The sequence below is a fragment of the Talpa occidentalis genome, unplaced genomic scaffold, assembly GCF_014898055.3.
Source record: "Talpa occidentalis isolate TD23 unplaced genomic scaffold, MPIMG_talOcc4v2.1 talOcc4.16, whole genome shotgun sequence".
Classification (NCBI taxonomy): domain Eukaryota; kingdom Metazoa; phylum Chordata; class Mammalia; order Eulipotyphla; family Talpidae; genus Talpa; species Talpa occidentalis.
The window spans coordinates 8,554,000-8,577,834 of NW_023601653.1; the positions used below are offsets into that span (position 1 = coordinate 8,554,000).

The 23,835-nt window shown below is 45.0% G+C and overlaps 1 protein-coding gene across 2 annotated transcripts in view; it reads left to right on the plus strand.

Moving 5' to 3' along the window:
* The window catches only part of LARGE1 (LARGE xylosyl- and glucuronyltransferase 1), a 436,269-nt gene that overhangs the window by 359,297 nt on the left and 53,137 nt on the right, over positions 1–23,835 (plus strand). For both annotated transcript variants that reach the window (XM_054696078.1, XM_037513671.2), the window contains exons 8-9: positions 6,972–7,084; positions 8,817–8,942. In XM_054696078.1, the coding sequence (XP_054552053.1) occupies positions 6,972–7,084; positions 8,817–8,942 (239 nt within the window). The remainder of the gene's footprint in view (positions 1–6,971; positions 7,085–8,816; positions 8,943–23,835) is intronic.

Sequence of the window (23,835 nt, forward strand, 5' to 3'; positions counted from 1 at the left end):
CCACCAGCCAGGTCTCGCCATGTTGCGTCTGGGGCGGGGACACAGACCCACTCACCTAACCCGCTTGGAAGACCACAGGTCAGAGTGGGGTGCCCCCCAGCGACTCTGTGTGAGCCTTCACTCTTCATCCTCTGCCGAGTGGGGAGCATTCCCTACCTTACAGATTTGTGCCAAGAGTCAGAGGCCTCCAAGGCAGGCGCCCTGTCCAGGATACAGCAGAGATCACATCCACATCACCCCATTTTTGTCTATTCTCCCTTTTGCAATCGCATCTGTTAAGATCCATTCCTGGCTCCTCGAAAAAAGTATCATTTTCTCTCCCCGCTCTGCATAAGCAGCCACCTTTTATTTTATTTCCCTGCCATTTGGCAACTGAGCTATAGCTACATAGTCATTTTGGGGGAAGCAGTGTTGTCCTCCAGGTGAAACACCTCAACCCCAGACCAGATGTTTACAGGAGAAGCCTTTGATTTCTAGCTTATTTATTCATTAATTTATCTAACATCGGTCTCAGGCTCCCAGCACAACAGCTGAAGGTAAAACTCTGCTGGCCCCGCACGCCCCTGCCAGCTCCGTCGGGAGGTCCCGTCACCTGCCAGGCAGGCCGGCTCAGCGCACAGCTGGCCTCCAGGGCCAGGCCCGTTCCTTGCTCCAGACCCAACAGCAAGACTGGAAGTAGGCAGGTCGTGCAGCAGCAAATGCCAGGCAAAGGTCAGAACCAAACTTTCTGGCACCAGCGGCCTCCTGACAGCGGGAACGCAATGTCAAGCCTGACGTGGGGGCAGGCATGCCAAAGCGGACGCCGTGTCATTCAGCTTGAAGGGGTCCGATTTCAGAAGGAACCATTTTCGTCATTTTAACCAGTATTCACTTTAAAAAGCTTGCATGCGTGCACATTGCATGCGTGCACATAATTTGTAGGAATTCTAGTGAGAATTAGGGGGGTGATAATGAGGCACCTTGGTGTGGAAATGTATAGTTTCTGTAACTGTTATTTATAAGCTTTTTTGTGCCACTTTAGATTTTCAAAGGCCTTTACCATCATTAACTAGGATATCTCCCCAGCACCATCACAGTGAGGTCAATAAATACTTAAGAGTTCTGTTTCTCTCAGAAATGTTGTTTTTCAGCTCAAGAACGACCGGGGGCAAACTCCTAACCTTTGAAGAAATAAAGTCTCTTCTAGGCTCCTAACCGTGTGATTATATTTAACAACTTAAACTGACTCCTTAGCTGTAAGAACAAAATTTATGCACATAATTTTCCATGTGGTAGATTTTCTTTCCTTTTTTCTTTATTTTTTTTCTTCCTGTGGATCCCTCAGCTGCCACTTGAGGCCACACTGAGGAACCTCTCACTCATACCAGTTGTGAGATCATAAGCTATTGACAGAAGCCTGGGAAGGAAATAGCTCAGAATTTCCAAGTGTCCAGGGCATTCCACCCACACAGGAGATTTTTAAGATTTTTAGAAAGCCTTGTGAATTTAGGCCAGTCAATGAGCATGCACATTTATCATTAATTAATATTTCTCAAGTTGGTAATATTAAGCATTTGTTCCTGATTTACTAGATACTTTTTTTTCCCCCTCAAATATCATGGGACTTTTGGCTCCAGGTAGGAAAAAAGTCATAACATGGATACTTTCTAGTTCTCATAATCAACAGAATTTATGTGGGGTTACCCCCATACCAGGAACCAAGACACAGAATTCTAAGGGCTTTTCTCAAGTTCTTTTGCTATGAAGAGATACTGTCAGGACTCAAACCCAGGGCTTATGTTTCTAAGTCCATTTCAGTTTCCATGTTCCGGCTTGTTCTCCTGTGACAGCTACAGAAATGCCGTGTCCCCAGAATTCATGCTACTGCATCTGCATGAAGATGCGGGGATATTTCTTATATGAATAACCTGTGGTTAATTATAGATTTATGAGCAAAGACAAATGGTCTCACTCATGCTAGACAGTATTATGTGGGCTCTACTTAATTTCCCTTCTTGTGAGAAGAGGGGAAAATGGGTCATTACCTTTCAAGGTCTGCTGTTCAAATGGGGTGGAAAATATTTGCTACCTGATAGACATTCTCAGCCTGCAGGGAGATGCCTGCCTGACTTGACCTTCACACAGGTTACCCTCTGCCTCCTTTGGCCCAAGTAGGCATCCTTTATGTCGGGAAGCTCTACCCCACCACTTCCCCCTGTCCATGCGCCCACTATTCCTGCCACATCTCCTGTCTGGCGCTGGGTTACCCACCTCTTCTCTCTCTTGTTCCCTGAAAACAAGGTTTTACAAACTGCTAGTCTTCAGTAACCCAATGGACAGCATCATCGGAGGTGCTCAGAATATACCTCCGGAATGAATCATAGGAAAAATACCTCCTGAGTGCAGGATCCGTGATAAAGGCTGTGATCCCTGGTGCTTGGTTTGGCATGTTAAGGGCAGCTCACATTGGCCAGGTGATTCCGTCATTATAAAAACGTGATAAAGCACACAGACCTGTATGGTGTAGCCGACACCGCATCTGAAATATGGTGTCTATAGCTTGGTACTGTGGTATAGAGGGTCCCTTGTTGACCAAAATGCCATTATCGCTGGGTATATACCTGCATATTCATGATATTCTGTGTCAGGGACACTTACTCTTGGTTCTATGTAGGAAATGATGTGAAATTGACTGGGACAGCCTTCCCAGCCCATTTTCTGCTCACGTATATAGATGGGCCCCAGGGTTGACATCTGCCCCAAAGCTGTCTGACTAAGCCATCTAGACTTCATACATTATACATCCTCCAGTGTCTGCAGAGATCAGTCTTGCTGCACGGCCTCTGTCCATGCCTCTCCTCAGATACCCCGCTTGGTCTGGCCCACTTATACCTCCCTGCTCTGTGATCCTTTATAAGCGGTGCACATTCTCAGGATACCATGCTCCAGTATATTTCAGCTTGTCATGTATAGCAGGTGCTTGATAAATAACTGTAGGATGATGAATATAATAAGAGATGAGGGCGCTATTTTCGATGTAGAACCACGGGCCGCAGTGAATGCAGAAGAGATGAGTAGTATGAGATGTGTCCAGAAAGTAGCGCCACCAACACAATAATCCATGCGCCATATTGGAGACTGCATCCAGCTAAGCTCTCTGACTTGCATGCAACAGGACATGAATTGAGAGTAGGATGTTTATTGCAAATTGTGCATAATAAAGTTTTATTAACTTACAAAACTGTATACATTTCAGGAGTACATTACGAAACTCTATGTATTATGCATGTATAAACCTCACCTACCACCCTATTCTAGTGCCCAGCCCTTTCCACTATCAGGTTGATGCCCTCTACCCTTCCCTCGCAGCTCCTTTCTCCTCCCCCTTTGGTAGCCACAAAGCTTTAGTAGAATCTAAGCATTGTTTTAATGTTACTTGTTCATTCCTTTGCTTTGGTGACTCACATTCCACATATGAAATCATTCCATAACTGTGTTTCTCTTCTGACTTATTTCGCTTAGCATAACCACCTCAAGGTCTGCTCATGTTATCGCAAAAGCACAATTTCATCTTTTTAATGGCTTTGTAGCATTCCAGTGAGCATATGCATACCATAGCTTCTTTATCCAGTTATGTGTTGATGAGTATTTTGGTGGTTTGCATGTCTTAGCTATTGTGAATACTGCTATTCCAACAGTATAATAAGAAAAACATAGGAAGTAACCAAAATCTCTTTCAGGAGGGGAATGTTTAAGGGATTGTGGTATATTTGTGTAATGAATAAAATAATTATAATGAATAAACCAGATATTGAAATTTTAATATGGTGTTAAATCTTAAAGCCATGAAAGTAAAGTTAGTTAGACTAGAAATAGACAGAAAATTTAAAAAGTAAGCATTGGGCCTCCCCTGGTAGCACAGGCAGTTGAGTGCAGCGCTGTGAAGCTGTCCTCAGCCTCTGCAGCACTGATTCAATCCCAGCTGGCCAGCGGGGTCCCACATGGCAAGTAGACCTCTCCTGTCTCACCCACTGCTTCCCTCAGCAGTGTATTTCATCAGTCTGCCTGTTCTGTTCCCCGCTCTGTCTCTGGTGAATCCTCTCACCCTCCTGCGCATCTGGCCTGTACCCCAGTTCCTGTATAAATAAATAAATAAATCTTTAAAAAAAAGTAAGCATTAAGAAATACTTTTAAATACACCATATATTGTTATTAGATGTACAAAAAACAAAAACATAAAATCATTCATGAAAGTGACACTAACCTCCTAAGAACACTTGTTACCCTTGGAGAAAGGAGGCCTAGAATGAGATAGAGAAGTTCTTCCTTTATCTGTAACATTTTGTTATAATTGGGATGATAACATTTTATTATAATCATATTAGTTTCTGTCCTTTTCTGTTATTTTAAAATACTTTATACTTCTAAAAAGTAAGCCACACAAAAGAAAAAAACTGGAGAATGGGAGGATGATTCTGCATTTCCACATTCAGTCTTCTGTTCACAAACCCCCCTCTTTTCAACTAGCCTGGCAAACTATGTGAATCACATCTGCCACTTAGGACTCGCCAAGTCTTAACACTATTTAAAAGCATCAGTTCTCAGTTCAGTCTCCAGAGACTGATAGATCTACCATCGACCTCTCCAGAGACTTCAAAGTATGCATCAATATCTTTCCTCGTGGTTTATAGCTCCCACCTACCCCATTTTTTCTATGTGGTGGAGCATCTATCCAACCTAATTAGAATTAGTTTCTGCAGTAAAATTTAATAAAGTTCTCTTGCATGTGTTTGACTGGGATATATTTTCCTGGAGAACCTATCACTCTATTCTCTTGAATTGTGACTTTGTGCTTTTTTTTTTTAACCTTCCCAAATAATATGCTTGTGCATTTTACTTTTCTGAAATTGTTTTTATATTTAGGGAGCAAGTTCAGGGGTGTGCTGGATTGGGGGATAGTGGGGGACAGTTGTGTGTATCCTCCCAACTGGTGTTCAATGATGCCACATGGGTGACTTGAAAATGACCATAAAGGGGGCATTTACACCACAGGAATTGGCAAGCACTGCAAATCAAAGTGATTTTCATTTCTTTTTTTCCTCTGGAAAGCTGACGGTTGAACATTTACTAGCCTACCACTAAGGGGCATCAAAGTTTTGTGAGTTGTGCAGGGCAAGTAGCATTTTCCATATTTTACACATGTAGAAATAAAAAGTCTAAAAGGGGCAAGTCACCTGAGCCACAAGACTCCAAAGAGGCCTCGCTGGGGCCCTGGTCTGTGTGGTGCAAATGAAAAAGCCCTGGCTTTGGAGTTAGGCAGATCTGAGTTTGAAACTGATTCAGGTTTCCCTCACTATTAATTTGGTAGATAATTTTTTGGGTCTGGGCAGACTCAAACATTTCTCCATAAAATAAATGGTCATGGTGTTCCTAAACCCCCCAAATAACCTCTCAAATTGTACCAAGAAGGAACATTCTCCTTTCCAAAGACCACAGGTATAAATGTTCTCACCCTGTGAATTGTTCAAGTACCTGTCTTGGCCCCTCAGTTTCCCCTCTGTAAAATAAGAATGACAACATCCAGCTTAGAGAGGTCATATGAGCATTAAGTGAAATGATAGTTGCAAAAAACCTAACAACGCAATAGGAGATGTGGATTAGATGTGATTGACCCTTTTGACTTAAAATTCAGATCTTTGTGTGCCATCCCCTAATCCTATGGTTGCTTTATTTCACCTTGACCTGACCAAACACCTTTTGCAAAATGTGCCGCTGGAATAAGAAAAAAGTCTCAGAGTTGACATTTATGTGTGAGTTGAGGAAATAGTTTTTTTCCAATATTCTCAGAAATGTGTGTACTAGGTATCAACTGGGCTCATTTTTCAATTGCCTGGAGTTTTCTCCACTGACCATTCTGCTGAGCTAAGCATCCTGAAAAGGATTGATTTGGGGGCCCATGGGCGCTACAATTCCATCCACCAAATGAACTGCACTGGCCTGCAGGGAAATTCTCTGGACTTTTCGAGTCTGTGCTCTGTGCCCTCCCTCCCGACGTGGCAGTGGACAGCTGCTTCCAGGCCATGCAGCAAAGCAAAAATGTACTTTTCTTTTTAGACTTTCATTCATTAATTTATTTTTGCCTGAGTAATGCACTGAGTTGTTTAAACATTTTTTAGAAATATAAAAGCATCTCCAATGGCAATTTCCCTCCCTATATAACCAATCTCCATTCACCCAGGTCTCACCCCATAAAAACTAACCAAATTCAGAAAGGAAAAAAAAAAGCTGGTGAACAAGAGGAGGAAACACCCACTTATTGGTTTCGTGTGAGCCCTAAAGCTTTCAGAGCTATCTTAACTCCAGAATCAGCACTGCTTCACCCTTAATTCACATATGTGTGGATTGTGGTGAGACTAAGGAGACTATTGAAATCAGGAATATGAAAAATATCTCACTTGGCTTGACAGTAAGTGGAAAACAAATTGACAAGTGGTTATCCAGAGTAAAGAAGAGCTATTTTTTGTCTGTAAAGATGATGGCATATATTGTACAGGAATCATCCATCGGCTAAACCTAGTAGGTTGTCGGATCTCTAGGGGAAAACCCTATGCCAACATACAGTAGATCAGGCACAGTGCTAGGCTCTCATTTTTCTTATGGTAGAAGAATATACACAACCTCAACATCCCCTTTTGACCATCTCTGTGTGTCGGTCAGTGGCCCTGAGTGCATTCTCCTTGTGCACTCCAGCTCCAGAGAGTGCTAAGTGCTTTCATCCATCTCTCTCGGCCCTTGCAGCATCCTTTGAGATCATGTTCATGTTCTTCCTGCAATGAGGATGTTTCAGAAAGGTTGTTTTAAGTTTCACACTAAGGTACTGGCAGAACCTGGGATTGAAACCTGGTGTGTTCATCCTCAACACATGTGGACGGGGGTGCCTGCCTCTCTGTCTTATTGTACCTTTCCCCCCTCCATCCTGTGCTGTTGCCCAGGGGTGATCCTGCTGCTTCTGGACAAGCTGCGGAAGATGAAGTGGGAGCAGATGTGGAGGCTGACCGCTGAGAGGGAGCTGATGGGCATGCTGTCCACGTCCTTAGCTGACCAGGTGAGTCGCTGGTTTACAAGCTGCCTGTATCCTCGAGCACTCTGGTGCAGTTTCTCAAGGAAACTTGAAAGTAGCAGGGTCTGCATTATTCTGCTGCTATTGGTGACTCTGGACACTTGGGTAGGCCTGACTTACACCTGCCAGTCAAAGACAATAGCTCAACTCTTTAGTTCATTCCCGATGTTCATGTAGCAGCATACATGACACTCTCTGTATGGCAAGAGTTGCATTCTGAAGAGGAGTGGAGGTATCAGTGAAGAATGCAGGCCCTGGGGCTCAGAGAACTGAGTTCATCGATGCTGATTTAAAAGTGAACGGTGACTGGGTGTGCTCCGAAGAGGTGGCTGTCTTCATCTCCACATAGGAGGCTCAGCATCTGCTTCCTGAGATTTCACACTGCCACAGAATGATTTCCCAAGCAAGATTTTATGTGCCTTCCTGGCATACTGAGTCTTAACTTTCAAAGCAGAGCCTTTTGCTCAGATCCTATATGGGTGACCCTATCCCCATGGGAAATGCATGTAAATAGGAGCGACAAGCCACCTGGCTGGAGAACCCAGCTTTTAACCCGGGCACTCTGAAAAAGCCCATGAACTGCATGCAAGCTCTTAATAAAAATTCCTAAAATCCCATTTTCTCATTTTAACTGGGTAATGAAAGGTGCAGAGCCTTTGACCTTGGACGCGACCCAGGCTCGCTCCCATAGATGGAGGGGTCGCTGGGGTGTTGCAGATGACCATATTGAAACAGCAAGATGACTTCTCTGGGTCTCTGCATCTATCTTTCCCTCTTTGTCCAGCAAACATGCCCACCCTCCATGTTTCTGCTCTGCTCAGTTGTCTGATGTGTCGAATTCTTGCAAATTTCTACAACAGAAAATGTTGTAGGGAGACTTTACGCTTTCTTTTTTTTTAGCATTGTTATTATTCAGTTCCCCAAGCACCCCAAACTCATTTCCTTCTTCAGACATGAGTATGGGGTAATGAATGAGTTAAAAATGACCCAGGTGGCAGTTTTAAACCTGAGGCGGAAATTGTCCTCCATCATCATATTTCAAGTCCAGTGGCGGTGACTGAGGTACCTCCCCAGAAGTGAACTGTCAGTGTCCATATCTGTGAGGATCATTTGTCCAGCCATCTCCTGCTGCCAGGGCCCATCAGTCACCGCCCAGTGCCACCTGTCAGTACCTCCTGAGTCAGCGTGGCTTGGGATGAGCCCAAAAGAGGTGAAGCCTCCCGGGAAAAGTGAGTGGGATTTCAAACTGGGGAGGACACACTCAGACGCCATGGCTGCGGGAATCCATGCCCCATCCATCACTGAGCCCCCCACCCCGGGAGATCCACTGCACCTGAGATTCTGTCGTCTGTCCCTGTGTCACCTGCAGTTTTCTCTTAAAGAGGCTCAGGACGGAGAACTTAGGGCCCCTGGATGGTGGGGTAAGGCAGGAAGGGTGTCTTCGTTTACTGTGTGCTGGCTCAGGTGGAGAAGGTGCCCCTACCTGACCCCTTGTAGATACGTGTGTGGAACCCAGGAGCTCAAGTCCACGTGAGCTTCCCCCACATTGCACCAAACCACCGCTCGGTCCCTAGAGGTGAAAGGTGGTGGGAGGCCCCGCGGGGTGACCTGTGTTCCCCCAGGAGGCTCTGGCACAGGTTGGCAGAGCGTCCAGGGCCTGACGCATGAGCAGAGCCTGCCTGACCATTTAGACTGTGTCCTGGCTTTTATTCCCCAGGATATTTTCAACGCCGTCATCAAGCAAAACCCCTTCCTGGTGTATCAGCTTCCCTGCTTCTGGAACGTGCAGCTATCAGACCACACGCGCTCTGAGCAGTGCTACCGGGATGTGTCGGACCTGAAGGTAAAGACTCGGTGGGTGGCAGGCCCTGCCCCGAGAGTGGGCGTTGGGAGGCTGTGCGGCCTGGCCTGGCGGGGTGGCCTTCAGGGGTCAAGTGGCCTGTGCGTGGTGTGCCGAGAGATAAGGGTACAGGCACACAGCAAGAAGGTATGTTCCCCTTTGATTTCTGCCTTCCTCTAGTTCGGGCTTTCTGGAAAGCAGAAGGCCTCCCAGCCCGGCAGCCAGCAGCTTATTCATCTTGCCACCAGCTGCTCGCTGTCTGGATTCATGTCGCTCCCAAAATCCAGTTGCTTAACTCAAACAAAAGCCATAACTGGGCATCTTCTGTGTGCCCAGTGCCCCAGAAGTGGATGTGAGTAACTCAGCTCCCACTTTCTGTTCACGTGCAGCTTCGAAAAGCAGGTGCACAGGTGAGGAAGGAAATGAATGTAAAAAACTAAGCCCAGACGCTGATGGATAGCTGTGGGCGGGGGATGGGACAGTGACAGAAGAGCCTTCTTCATTGGTCTCTGGGCACCAGACGCAGTGATGGGGTCTAGCAGAGGAAAATGAACAAGGGTATCCATCATCTCCTGCCCCAGAGGATGCCGCATCACAAGCTTTTCTAACAGTGGGTTAAGTCAGCAGTCATTGATGTGGGTGATGCATCTGCAGTTGGCTGGTGGTAGTCTGATCCAACTTCAGATGATGGCTGGTCACTGGGGCACCAGTTCCTCCCCCAGTGCCATTGTGTCCTGTCCAAGGCCAGACTGCCTTTTCTCAGGGCAAAGCTGGGGTGGAAGGGGAAGCCCTAGTGCACAGGAGGAAACCTGGAGTTCTATTGCCAATATCCTATGGCCCAGGTAAACGTTTGGCTGAGAGGTACGGAGTGGGTCAGCGCTCTCTCTGGTGGGATTGGTGAGGGCTGAACTGGGCCATTAAATGACAGATCAAGGACTTGGCCCCAGGCCCATCTGACACCAAGTATATATCAAATGGGAAGTAGATACCTGCGTGCAGAGAGAATTTATTTCATTGCCCATGTGAGCTGCAGTAAGCCTAATTGCAAATTTTAAAAAGGAGAAAGGAACCTAAACTTTGCTTTCCTAATAAGTCAGTCTTTTAAAATCGCTTTCTGTCTGCTCTATATGTACGTGCTCGCTCTCTCTCTCAAATATATAATATATATTATAGTCACAATGCATGTGGAATTTTGTATTCTTCTATTTCTTAGTCATTCCTGTTAAAAATTGGAATCCCCAAGCAATCATTTCTAAATAATAGTAATAACATATAATTTGTGGATTTATAAAAGGTTGTACTTAAAATGTCAGACAATGACATCATGTAAGTCAGGAGGGAAGTGATTAGAATTAAAATATTCTGAGATCATTGTTTTGTTGAGGGGGAGAGAAGAGGTGTTTAGCCTCTAAGCTAAGTGTGTGTGTGCTGACATTCAAGGTTACGCTCTGAAAGAATTGAAAAAGGTGCATAACTTATAAATCCCTAGCAGGTGGAGTGGTAGATGGAATAAGCAAAACCAAAGCAAAATAGCTCAATTGTTAAAAAGAAAAACAATGACAGAAAAGTACAAAATGAAAGCTTAGAAGAAATGGGGGGACTAGAAAACCAGAAATCAAGGTGATTAAAATAAGTCCAAATCTGTCAATAATCAAACTAATTTTGGCAATGAAAAGACAGACTGTCGGATCGAATAGGCCATGTTTGCCAACATATGCTATTTACAAGAGACATAACCTACCATGTACCAACCTGAAAAGGCTGATAGAAAAATTGTGGGGAAAGATTCCAGGCAATTATCACCCAAAAGAAAATGGGAGTAACTATCTTGATCAGACAATGCTTTGATAGATATAGAGATGATCGCCACTTAAAAAAGTTCACCAAGAAGGTATAAGAATCCTAAATATTTATACATCTCATTCATGAGGTTTAGACACCGAGTTCAATAAAACACCAAAGCAGAATCGACAAATCCACTATCATAGTAGAATATTTTAACAAATCCTTTTCAAATATTGAAGGAGCAAACCAAAAAAAAAAAAAAATGGTTTAAAAATACTAAAGATTGGCCCAGCAAGGTTAAAAATTTTGATTTATTGGCCAACTAGGGAACTCGCTACCTAACAGAATATACATTTTTCTCAGGCTCACCTGGGACGTTTATTAAAAAGTAGCCATGGACTAGAGCATAAAGCAAATTTCAGTACACTCTTAACACAGTATACTTGCATGAGGAAGCAGTAACGATGTTTTTTCTAAATTGTATTGAAGTAACATCAGTTTATAGCATTGTTTGTATAAGTTGCTTCAGGTGTGAGCGATTACATAGCAACATCTGTATAAAGTACCTTCTGTTCACCACTAAAATTCTAATTCCATCCTTCACCATAAATTGATTAAAATTGAGGACACACTTCTAAATGACTCACAGTTTTAAACAGAAATCATAATTGAAACTGAAACCTACTTAGAATTAAATGAAAATAAAAATGATACATGTCAAAATTAGTGGAATGAAACAAACATGTAGGGAAACTTACAGCCTTAACTTTCATATTAAAGAGGAGAAAGGCTGAAAATTAATACGCCAAGCTGATAACTTCAAATGATATATAAAGAACATTAGAATAGATTCAAAGTCATAAAAGGCAGGACATAAAGAAGACCAGAGCAAAAATTGATCAACAAATTACTCAACAAAATCCAAAGTTGTTTCTTTGAAAGGGATCGATAAAAATAGACAAAGCAATGGCAGAATTCACTGATAAAAAGCCAGAGAACTCATCAATAAATGAATAGGAAGACATAATGCAGATTTATTTATTCACTCTAAATGTTTTTGAGCCAAATAGTCTTCAGAGTTCTAGCAATACAGCAAAAAATCAAAGCAAACAAAAGTCTCTCAGATTGCAGAGCTTTAGATGCAATAGATAAAGCAACATTGTAGGAGATAATAAGAGAATACTGTGAACAAAATTATATCAATAAATTAAAAAACTCAGAGGAAATGAACAAATTCCTAGAAATGTATAACTTATCCAAAGTAATTTAGGGGGAAAAAATATAAATCCTGGATATTCTTCTAGCCCTAAACCTTCTTATACTGAAAACAGCATCCAGAGATGATAGTTGAGATAAGTTCCACCAAATTTTTTTAAAGATTTATTTATTTATGCATACAAGAAATAGGGTACAGGCCAGAGGTGTGGGGGCTGAGAGGATTCACCAGAGACAGAGCGGGGAGCAGAACAGGCAGGTCTACTGAAACACACTGCTGAGGGGAGCAGCGGATGAGTCAGCTACCCATGTGGGTAGCTCCCTGGCCAGGGATTGAACTCGTGCCCCAGTGGCTGAGGATAGCTTCATAGGTGGCATCTTAACCCCTTGCACCACCAGGGAGGCCCTCTGCCCAATTTTTTAATCAAGTGATATTTCCAATTTGAAGCAAACTTTTCCAGAGTGTAGGAAAAGAGGAATACTTTTTAGTCCTTTCCACGAGGCCAGGATGTCCTTGCTACCAAAATCAGATTAGGAAAGTTAACGAAAGGAAAATCGCAGGCCTGTCTAACCGATGTATAAACTCATGCAGAAATCTTAAGCAAAATATTAGCAAACTGAATCCAGCCACTTGTAAAATGGATGGCCAACTTGGCTTCACTCCAGGAAAGACAACAATGATTTCACATTAAAAAAATCCACAGGTGGCATTCAGTATGTTAATAGATTAAAGGGTGAAACACCACATAATCATGTAAATCGATGCAGTGATTTGATAAAAGTAAATATTCATTCATGACAGAAACTCTCAGTATCTACTGAAAACCTATAGCAAACTTTTCCCTAGCACTGGCTTAGGGATGTGATCATTCATTAGCATAAAAGAACACGGAGCCCAGGAACACCCACACATTTATGGAAATTTGATATGAAGAGGTGGCATTTCTGGCCACTGGAGAAAGGATGGGATTGTTGATAAATGGTACTGATTATTCATGTGGGGAATGAAAATGGACCCCTCTCTCATACCATGCACAAATTTCTGATGAATGAGGTACTTAAAACTGAAAGGCAGTGTATACTTCTAGCTCCAATAGATAGAGCAAAATTATAGGAGATAATAAGAGAATACTGTGAACAAAATTATATCAAAAATTTAAAAAATTATAGGAAATGAATTTTAAAAAATGAGAAAATTGGCCCATGACCTCAGAATAAGGAAGAAATTATTCATCTGGACTCTACAAACTGTTGTCATGAATGAGAGGACAAATAAATTCAACCCCATTGAAATTACTAATTCCGTCAAAGTGACATCACAAAGAACAAAAGAGATTTTCAACACCCATAACTAACAAAGGACTAGTAAGGAAAATATACAAAGAACTCCTGCCAATTAATAAGAAATAGCGTGTCAAAGATAGAGTCATTTTATTGAATGACCAGGGAGCTGACCCACATGGTGCCACAGACCTCTCCTGTCTTGCCTGCTGCTCCCCTTAACAAGATATTTCAGTAGATCTGCCTGTTCTGCTCCCCACTTTGTTTCTGGTGAATCCTCTCACCCACCACACATCTCTGGCCTGCACCCCAGCTCTTGTATGCATACATAAATAAATCTTGGGCCTTCCTGGTGGCACAGGCGGTTGAGTGCAGAACTGTGAAACTGTCCACAGCCTCTGCAGCGCCGATTCGATCCCAGCCCACTAGCGAGAAGCCCACATGGCGCAGCAGACCTCTCCTGTCTCACCCACTGCTCCCCTCAGCAGTGTATTTCGTCAGTCTGCCTGTTTTGTTCCCCGCTCTGTCTCTGGTGAATCCTCTCACCCTCCCGTGCATCTGGCCTGTAGCCCAGTTCTTGTATAAAAATAAATCTTTAAAAAAAATAAAAAAGAAAATGGCCAATAGACATTTGAAAAGATGTGCAACCTCTTTTTTAAACCATTAAGTGAAAATTAAGCCCAGAGATCTTTGCCCAGCACCCAATTTGAAGAGCAGGACACTCTACTCTCAGGTGACCCCAATGGATCCCCGAGTACTGCAGGTAGGAGTTAGGACGGACGCAAGCCTACCAGGAACTCACATCAGCCCCTCGTAAAATCAATGGGGGTGCCCATTTGACAGTGTAAGGGGTGGATGTGACTGGTCAAGTCTGAGAACAGGGGCCTCTGTCTGAGCTGCAGGTTTAGCTGTCGGGGGCAGAGGGTGACAGAGTGACGCACAGGCCTGTGTCCTTATCCTAAATGGCATTTCTTGACCTGGAAGGTGCATGGGAGACTGAGCAACACGCAAGCTTTTTTTTCTCCTATCAAAAATGAAAACATGAACTTTTGCCAAAATCAGTGCAACACAAAACCTTGGCAGGCTTAATTGGGCAGGCAATTCTGACACAGGCTTCGCATGAAGGAACCTTGAATATGTGATGAGTGAAATAAGCCAAAGGCAGAAGGACAAACAGATGATGACCCTGATGTAAGTCACGTAAAACAGGCAAACACACAGAGCAGAAGGGACAGCGGAGGTCACCGGGAGCTGGCACACAGCTTCCTTGGGGAGAAATGAAGATATTCTAGAGGTAGGCAGTGGTAGGGGCTGGGTGTCAACCCAAATGTATTTGGGGCATCAAGCTCCACCCTTAAACTGGCTAAAATGGTCAAATTAGGTAAATTTGCCACCAAAAAAAATTGTGGTAGTAGGAGGTGGCCCTTGGCAGCTGTTTTATGAAGTTGATTTTCCTTAGGAGGGTTGGTATGAGTCTCATTAAGACAGCAGACGGCGCTTCAGGCTGTCTGGCATGGTATCTGAGAGCCTCTCCGTTGGCAGCCACAGAAAGGAAAGGAGAAGGCATCGTGAATTAGAGGAGGCTGTTTACTTGTCGACTCTCAACTCAGACGTTTTCTAGAAGCCTCCAGCGCTAGGTCTCCAAGTGATTCTCCGTGCCCTTCACCCAGCACGTCTGTACCAACGCGCTTCTGTGTTGAGTGGTGTCTGTGTGCCGGGCACGGTGGTGGGCTCTGCAGTGGTGGTGCTGGCACACGAGCGAAGCCCCGGGATCTTGCTTGTGCCTGCGGCGGGATGCTGTGCCACTTTGGTGTGCTTTCGGGTTCCGTAACCGTGTCACTCAGAGCCTATCAGGTGAAATGATTCGCAAGCTCTCTTAGGAAGCCTGTTCTGGGTGTAAGTGAAAGCGTGTCTAATCGTAGAACCACATAGATGGAGTCAAATCAAATTTAACTCAGACCTTTTTAGATAGAGCTAAAAAAGCATCTGGATGTCATTTTACTCCAAAACATCAAATAAAATCTTACGCAAAATCCTAAAATAGGACCAAATAGAAAAGAGGTGTGTCCTGCAGGTACAGAGGCGGCTAAGTGATGAGGGAGAGGCGTGGGCAGGTAAGAACCTCCCCCTCCCCTTCTGGATCATATCAGTGCCTGGACATTGTCCAGGAGACCAAAGAGCTGGTCCAAGCACGTGACATGTCCAGCGCAACCTGGGCCCAGATTCCAGGCTCAGGCGCCTGTTTGTCATTTTTTTCCTTCTCACCTTCCTCTCATTATTTATTTGATTCCATCCATCACGTTCAAAGTGGGTGAAGGTGCTGGTGTGCAGGCTCCTCTCTGGGGAGTAAGCAGGTGGGCCTTCAGCTCTGCTCTCCACCCACTCACACTTCACCTGTTTTTTCCCCCGACACCTGGTCTTTCCGACGGCTGATGGAGGGACGTGTCATCTCTAACTGCACCTGTTGTGCATCGTGGGTGGTTCTCGATGTCCTTGCTCAATGTGGTGCAACACCTAAGGACCCTCACCAGACAGTGGAAGGACAGCCCTGGGTTTTTGCATTTCCCTCTTCCACCTCTTTTATAGTCACATCACCTGCACCTAATCCGACAGGCAGTTGCTTTTAGACACTTCTTTTTATCAACTGGTTCCAAAGCGTTTAGCTTGCCTTTAATGGAAATACCGACTCTCTTTTTGCACTCACCTCATTCAAATAACAATTAATTACATTTCCAATTACATTAGAAATACAAGTGGCATAAAAGCATCTTTGGTAACAAACACAGCTCGCTCCTGGCAAGCACGGAGCTCGACACCTGCATGCCGGGGTGCCCAGAGAGACCGCCATGCTGCACAGAGGTTGGTTAGGAGAACTGCTTAGGGCCTTAATGGTTTCACCGAGGAGGCAGAAGTAGTATATGGGCTTTTGGAGCCAAGCAATTCTGTGAATTCTAATGTCAGATTTACCTCTTACCAGCTGTAGGACTTGAGCAAATCACTTCACCTCTCCCAGGCTCAGTTACATTCTTGATCATATGGAGGCCATTATCCGTGGCCCCGTGGTCAGCCTGGGCCCTTGAGTATTCCATAGAAATAGCACTTGAACTTATCTCTGTCTTTTGTGTTTCAGAGACCTCATTTTTATCTCTTAATCCTAAATCTCGATGACTCAGCCTTCTCTAGCTGAGTCTTCAATTAAAAGGGAGGGGCCCCAAGAAGCTTCTTGTTCTCCCTCCCGGGACCATACAGGAGACCAGGCAAAGGGCCTCGTGCTGGTGGAGAGAAAGGACAATGGGAGAGTGTCTCTGGAACTGTGTTCCTGTCCTTGCGTGGTCAGCGGATTACTAGAGAGGAATGCCCTGGCCAGAACCAGCGAGGACCAGCCTTGAAGTAGTGGGGGGTCTAGCCCTGGGGTCTCTGAGAACTCCTGGAGCCTCCTTCCTCATCCTCCACATCTCTCCTGCCTCCAACTCTTGCTGCCCCTCCCTAGTAGTCATGGGGGCCACTCTTCCTCCCCTGGAGTGGGGAGTAGATACAAGGGCTGCACAGGGAGCATGGAGACCCTCATGCAGGTTAGGCACAGGCCACAGCATCGCTGCAAAAACATGCCCAGGGACCTCCCTGGTGGCGCAAGGGGTTAAGGTGCAGCGCTATGAAGCTATCTGTGGCCACTGCAGCGCAGGTTCCATCCCCAGCCAGGGAGCTACCCACATGGCGCAGCAGACCTCTCCTGTCTCGCCCACTACCCACCTCAGCAGTGGATTTCAGTCACTCCTCCTGTTCTGCCCCCCAGTCTATCTCTAGTGAATCCTTTCACCCACCCACCTACCCACACCTCTGTCCTGCACCCCAGTTCTTGTGTGCATAAATAAATAAATCTTTAAAAAAAACATGTCCGTCCCGGCACTTCCAGGAAACACATCTCTGAGGAAGGGAACTGTGGCCAGGACCTGCAAGGATAAAATGCAGTCTTCCTGGTAGCTTGGGCTGCAACGGTATCCCTAATATTTACAGGCGTATCACATGTGGGGTGAATATCATCCAGTCCATTTTAGACATCAGGAAATGAAGGGTCGTACCGATTAAGATTTATCTGTCACTAGTGTGCTGGGAGCACACAGGTAACTATGACAGAGTCGAGTTTGACAGCTCAAACTCACCTGTCAGACTCTCAGTCCGAAGCTCTTCCATCTGACACAGGACTAAGTCCTCCCTGAACGTATTTTCCTAGGAAAGCTTTTCACCTGCGATGAGAGAGTTCTCTAAGATTGTCCTCTTTGTGTGAAATGGATTTTTGAGGTCTAATCCCGGAGCAATGAACACAGCATTGTCTCCTTGCGAGAATATTTCAATTGTAAGCAACAGTCAGGGGGGCTGAATTTTTAGAGTCCTGCCTACTCATAAATTGGGAAGTACCTTTGAAAGAAAATATCTAAAGGAGACGAGAAAAACCTCGAGAAAGCATGTCATCCAAAGGAGGGAAACGGGTGTGTTCCTAGAGGCAATCTACCATTTGCATGAAAGAGCAGCACATAACTCCAGGTTTAAAACATTTCATAATACTTAGAGATGTGTCAGTTTTCACATCTTCTGAGGAAGATGAGGGGCTGCCACGCATTAGCATACTGAGCATACCCTCGCTAAGCAGACTACAATGAAAAATGAGGCAGAGGGAAGCCGAGAAAGGGTAATAAGAATGATGAATTGTAAGGTGGATTTTGCGAGATCAGGATGGATTGAGGAAGGAAAAACAGTTGCTTAGGGGGAGATCTAATGTCTAGAATTACCACCCCCAAGCCAGGAGGGCTCTCCTCATTCTAGGCCAGTGCTGGTTTAATTTCATCGTAAGACCCAAATCCAGGGGCCCTTGGTGTGTTACTGTCTCTGTGCACCCCTGAAACTAATAAACTCGGGGAGTCCAGCATTACACGGGAGGCAGCTGGCCCCTGTTCCCGGAGCCTGGCTTTTGGTTCTGTTGCTCGTGGCTCACTACGAGGTGTCTCTCATTCACCCCGCAGGCAGTGCAGAGCATCTCCCATGGGCCAGGCTGTAGGGCTGCCGGTGGGGTCTTCCACGGCTCTCCGTCCAATATCCTCATCTGAGAAAGTCGGGAAGTGGTCACCACTGCGCAGAGGAGGTGGACAGATGGGGAGGGTCGTAAAGCCATTGGTATTGAGCCAGGAGGTGTGTGGTCAGCCTCGTATTATTTCTGTTAGAGTATCAGGACCATGGCCACTCTCTCTCCGAGAAGTTTTCATTCCGCTGGGAAGCAAATCACATAAGCAAGTTTCCTTCTTCCTTTCATTTCCCAGGCAGAAAACAGGGACCCACAGAGGCGAGGTGGCCTGTCCGGGCTGAGCACTGGTTTGTGACCCAGCCGTATGCGCCCTGAAATTTACAACCTCATCTTGGGGCTGATGGAACAGTCTGCTCAGCAGAGGTGGGGAGAGGGTTGGATTTGGCCAATTTCAAGCTTTAGTTTTTTGTGTTCCCTCAACATTCACCCACCCGTTCTTGGCTCATTTGGTGACTTTCAGGGTTTAGCTCCTTTGGGTGCTACTGCTTGAAGCTTCCCATCTCGTCGTTACGCACAGCTGATGAAGTTTAGATGCAGTTATTCCCGGAAACATCAAGATTCCTAGAAGCAGCAATGCCTCTGGAAAGTTCACCCTATAATAGCACTTTGTATCCAAACAGTTCTGAGAACTGTCAGTGGGATGTCTAGGGAGGGCTGGGGAGGGGGGAGTTCTGCATACTATATGCAAATTCCGTGTTATGAAGGCCCACAGGATGGAAGCCTGTTCAATTTTATGGATCTCCAGCATTTCCCACACTTCTTCTGGGTCCACACAGAGCAGACACCTTTGACCATGGAAGCCTTCCAGGGCGGTTTCCTTCGAGCCCCACTGTAAAAAAATATATATACATACACTGGCCTACATAATCCAGGGTATCAAGAAGAAAGGGATTTTGAGCAAGGGAAGCCCAATTAAAACACTATCTGGCATGTGTGAGCATTGAACCACTGCAGCTTCTAAGTGTAGAGCAATGAGGGGCTTGAAAGTTAACACCTCACTTTTAACCTCAAAATCATCTTAATGATGGAAACAATTCCATACAGTTATATTCTAAAACCCCTAAATCTTTCTTGCTAAAGCAGTTACTTTCTCACTCCTTTACATCGAGAGGTGAAATTAAAGGTGTGTATTTTTTTTTTCCCAAAAGTGGGCGATAACAGACCGCAGATAAGGTTTTTTCATAAAAACAGGAATCCGTGACTCATCTTTTGTATGCTGTCTATTTTAACTTCTTTGCTATGATTTATCCAGGGAAGCTGTAGGTCATGAACACTTCCTTTGTTATTCCTCGTGTCTTTAGAAAGCGTAAAAATTCTATCATATTTTCCATCTCATCTTTAAAGAAAACCAAATTGACAACATCCCATTGTACCTGTGCATGCTGATTTCAAGGGCCTTCTTGCAAACTTGCTTATCTGTCCTGCTGCAAACGAGTTTAATATAGGATTCCTTGGGATCCTTTTGTTATTCCAATCAAAGCAACTGCCTTCCATGTTTGCCCATAGCTTCTCCAGGACATCTCTCCTTCCCGCTCTCTGAAAAGCTGTTCTTTGGGCATTTTGTTACCTAAACGGAGTCTTGCAGCAGGTGGCTGACACACCCGATAATCTTCCTTTCTCTCTCTAGCCAAGCTCCCATGTAGTTTGTTCCAACACCCGTTCCTTTAGGCCTTCGGCATTTATTTTCTATGGTTCTTGCCATGAGATTGTCTGATGAAGAATTGCCTTCACTTTGTAACCGTGTTATCATCAGCATATATGTACATTTTCACCAAAGCAGGAAAAACAAGCTTTTCCCCCATTGGATTTTATTATCTTTCATTTTTATGTAGGAAGGCCCTTCTAAAGAAACTTCTAAACTCTTTTCACAGGGTTGGGAGATATATTATAAAGTTCTAGACGATCACAAGACTTTTTAAACATCATCAAAAATTGTGGAGACTTGTCTTCATCTTCTGGATGCTTTATTTTAAATATCTTGCTAATCACGCCTCTCTGGACTAACATTAGGTGATAATGCACTCTTGGGATAAAGTTCTTAATGATCGTGATTGTAAATCCAGGTTTGGAATAGTCTTGAGAATTTTTTTTTTTTTTTTTTTTTGCCAACTTCTTGTCAAATCTAATTAGGTGGATATGTCTGTAGCTGAGGAAAAGCTCATTTTGGGAGAACTGTCAGCTCAGCTCTTTCCTGACTGGCCACGTGAGCCTGTCCTGTTGGTATTCTCGACATACAACTCCTTGGTAGACTGGTGTTTGTTTTTAATATGCACTTGTATTTGGTAGAATCATAGAGTTACAGGAAAGTTGTGCAAGTGATACTGACTGTCCTGTCGCCCTGATGGTACCTTCCAGAACAATGGTTAACCTGCCCTGCTTGCTCAGCCTCATCATCTGTCCATGTTGTTTATGATAGTGTAGAGCGAATGGATAAGATGTCCCTCAGATTTAAGCATCCAGTGTGCTTTCTTGTGGTGCCACGGCTGTTATGGGTTGTTGTAAAGAATTTCCCAGGTAATAGGCCTTTCCTGCCATATCATGTCAGGAGCAACTGGCTCCCCACGGGACATTGCTGGGCGTCATCTGTCCTACCAGGTCCAGCTGCATGTCCAGCTTTCCCTGCTCTAAAGTTAAGGGATATTTTTGCTGTTCATACTTTAATATCTTTTTTATTTTTTTGAAGTGAGTCTCTATATCCAACCCACATTTATTTTAAGTGGAAAGATTAAGCTCCACTGCTTGGGGTGGGGGAGAGAATCTACTTTTGCTTCCGGGCTCTTTAAGTAACATTATCTCATTTCCCTGTTTGTTATTTATTCAGTCATGTACTCTGTACTTTGAGTTATAATGCAAGACTCCTATAAGCCATTAGTTTATTTCGTGAAGCTCATTGTAATATTTTTGTTACTGTGAAACAATATTGTAAAATACACTAAAATTGGATATTGGTAAACACTTACCTGGGCACATGTAACCTCGGGGCATCTCCATATCCTGAGCCCTGCATCACACAGATATGGCTGTTCAGGTAAAGTAACAACAGAGCATCTCTGTCTCTCTCTCCCACCACTGATGCTGCTCCCTGCTGCCTGCACCCTAGCCAGCTTGCAGAGCCCACTGATTGCAGAGGCAGCGGGCACGCACTTGCTCAGAGCCGGGGCTGTTCTGGGCACTGGTGTGTAGTAGTGAGCCAGGCAATGCAGGCTCCGCTGTCCTGGACTGATATTCTAGTGCAGGAAGAAGGATTTAGACAAGAGAACAGGTGATGAAATGGGTCATTTCAGGTGGTAAACGTGCTGGGAAGATACCAAAGTAGGGACATGTGAGCCTGAGGCCAGGCTGGAGAGAGACGCCTGTCTCGGTCACTCTGAGGAAGAGATCCCGGACCCTTCCTGGACACATGCCTGTGCCTAAGCCTGTCTTGGTATTCTTGGGGGTAGTTAGGAACGACTCACTGGTGAGCCTGCATGGCGGGGTCCCACTTCTGGTCGGTAGATCCCAACTAAATGCAGGAAGGAGGTAGCGTGCCTTGCTGCAAAGGAGTGAAATGGCACCCAGGAAGGCACGTGAGCCTCTAAAGACGATGCCTGCTGGGAGCCAGGAAACCAGCTGCCTCTGCCAGACTTTCCAAGCCCAAAAATGACATGTGTCCACCCACCCCAGGCCCATTACACATCTTCCCCCAAATTGGTAAAATCCCACTGGACCTCAAACCCAACTGCTCCTCAACCAACCCTGATAGAATTCCAGGTCTCCATGCTGACCTCCAGGGGTGGAATCTGCTCCCCACATCCTTCCTGTCCTCCAACCAGCAGGCCTTCCTCAGTGGACGCTGCAGGGATTCCGTGAGATGTGAGTTAAGTCTCAGTAGTAAGTAATTCTGCATAGAGAGGAAGGACACCGGGCTGGTCGTCACCCACCGGTCTTTGGCTGGTTGTCTGCAGAGAAACCATAGACAACTTTCACTGAGGATTCTGACACCGACTGCCTCCCTCGTCTATTTCTTGCCCTCGAGAACTCTTTGAATGTTCAGGAATCCAGTTTGAAGTGCTGGTTACCCAGCCCCTTTCATAACAAAAACAAACAAAAAGCATCAAACAGGTTGAACATTCAACACTGTAACAGGGTCTTCTGGATTCCTGACCCTCCCAGCCCTGAGTAGTATGAAAGGTATTCATTTTCTTGTTGTCATTTTTTTCCCCGCTCTTGAACCTCTACCTCCTCAGGCAAGGAAAAATAAGAAATGTTCCAGATGACAGAACAAGAAATGATAGGATATAGTACAGACAAGGCCTTGGATTCGTGCACTGGCCTGACTGTCTATATTTTCCAGACAAGGAGACTAAAAAATCACTGAGTTTAGTCTGTTTTTATTTATCCCCATTCCTGGGTAATGATGCATTTTTGTCTGAGAAAAAAATTTTTCCCCAGGACTTGTAAAAACCAAGAAACAACAGAAGCCTGTGTTAAGGTGGCCAAAAGTCAGAGTATTTGTGGGTGGAAGTCTAATTATCAAGGCTGCTCTTGTTATTTATGGCAGGCATCAGGAATGGGAAGGGAGAAGGAAGACAGAATAAAATCCTCAGCAGTGGATGAGGGGGATAAAATGGAGTGGATTCCATTGTCAATCAACAAACCCTGGTCATGCCTGCCCAGTGCATGCTGTTCTGCATCAAACGTGCATGTTGCACTCAAGGAGACAGCTGTCTGGGTTTTAGAGACAGAAGGTCACTTTAGAAAATATTCCCTGGAAGTGAAGTAGGTGTATTCCAGAGACTCCTGTGTGCTAAGCACAGCCTGCTCCTGGCTCCATGGTGGATGCCTTTACATCTTTTGTCACCTCCATCCTCTGAAGCAGTATTGTTTCCTTTCAAGAGACTGGAAAATACAAGTTCAAGTACACTGCAGAATGGTCAGGGTGACGGACCTGGAAGAAGCAGGGGAGGCACAGGCCTTGTTCCCTGCCTGTCAGCCCTCGCCAACCTCTCCCACTCAGGTGAAACTCAAAGTGGTGATCTTCCTGGGTCACCCCCTCTTCAGGTCTCTCCTTGAAGTCCAGCCAGCCCCCCACTCCCTACCTGCTTGATTTGTCTCTGACCTGAATTGCCCGCCCCCTTCCTGCCCGCTTGTCCCAAGATCTGTGACGACCTGCCGTCCCTGTTTCAAATCTTGCTTCTTAGTCCTCCTTCCCCCATAGAGACTTGCTTCCCTCCAGTCTTCCTACAAGGGCTGTTTTGTGAAGTCCGACGCCAGTTTTCTTTTGTAGCTTAATGTTCACTGTGGTGTGCGCTCAGATCCATCGCTCTACCAGTCTTTTTTTTTTTTTTTTAATATTTTTATTATTTTTTTTTTTAAAGATTTATTTATTTATTTATACAAGCACTGGGTACAGTCAGAGGCGCGGGAGGGTGAGAGAATTCACCAGAGCCAGAGCGGGAAGCAGAGCAGGCAGAAGGACCGAAGTACACTGCTGAGGAGAGCAGCGGGCGGCAGGAGAGGTCTGCGCGCCATGTGGGACCCTCCTCCGGTGGCCGGGGA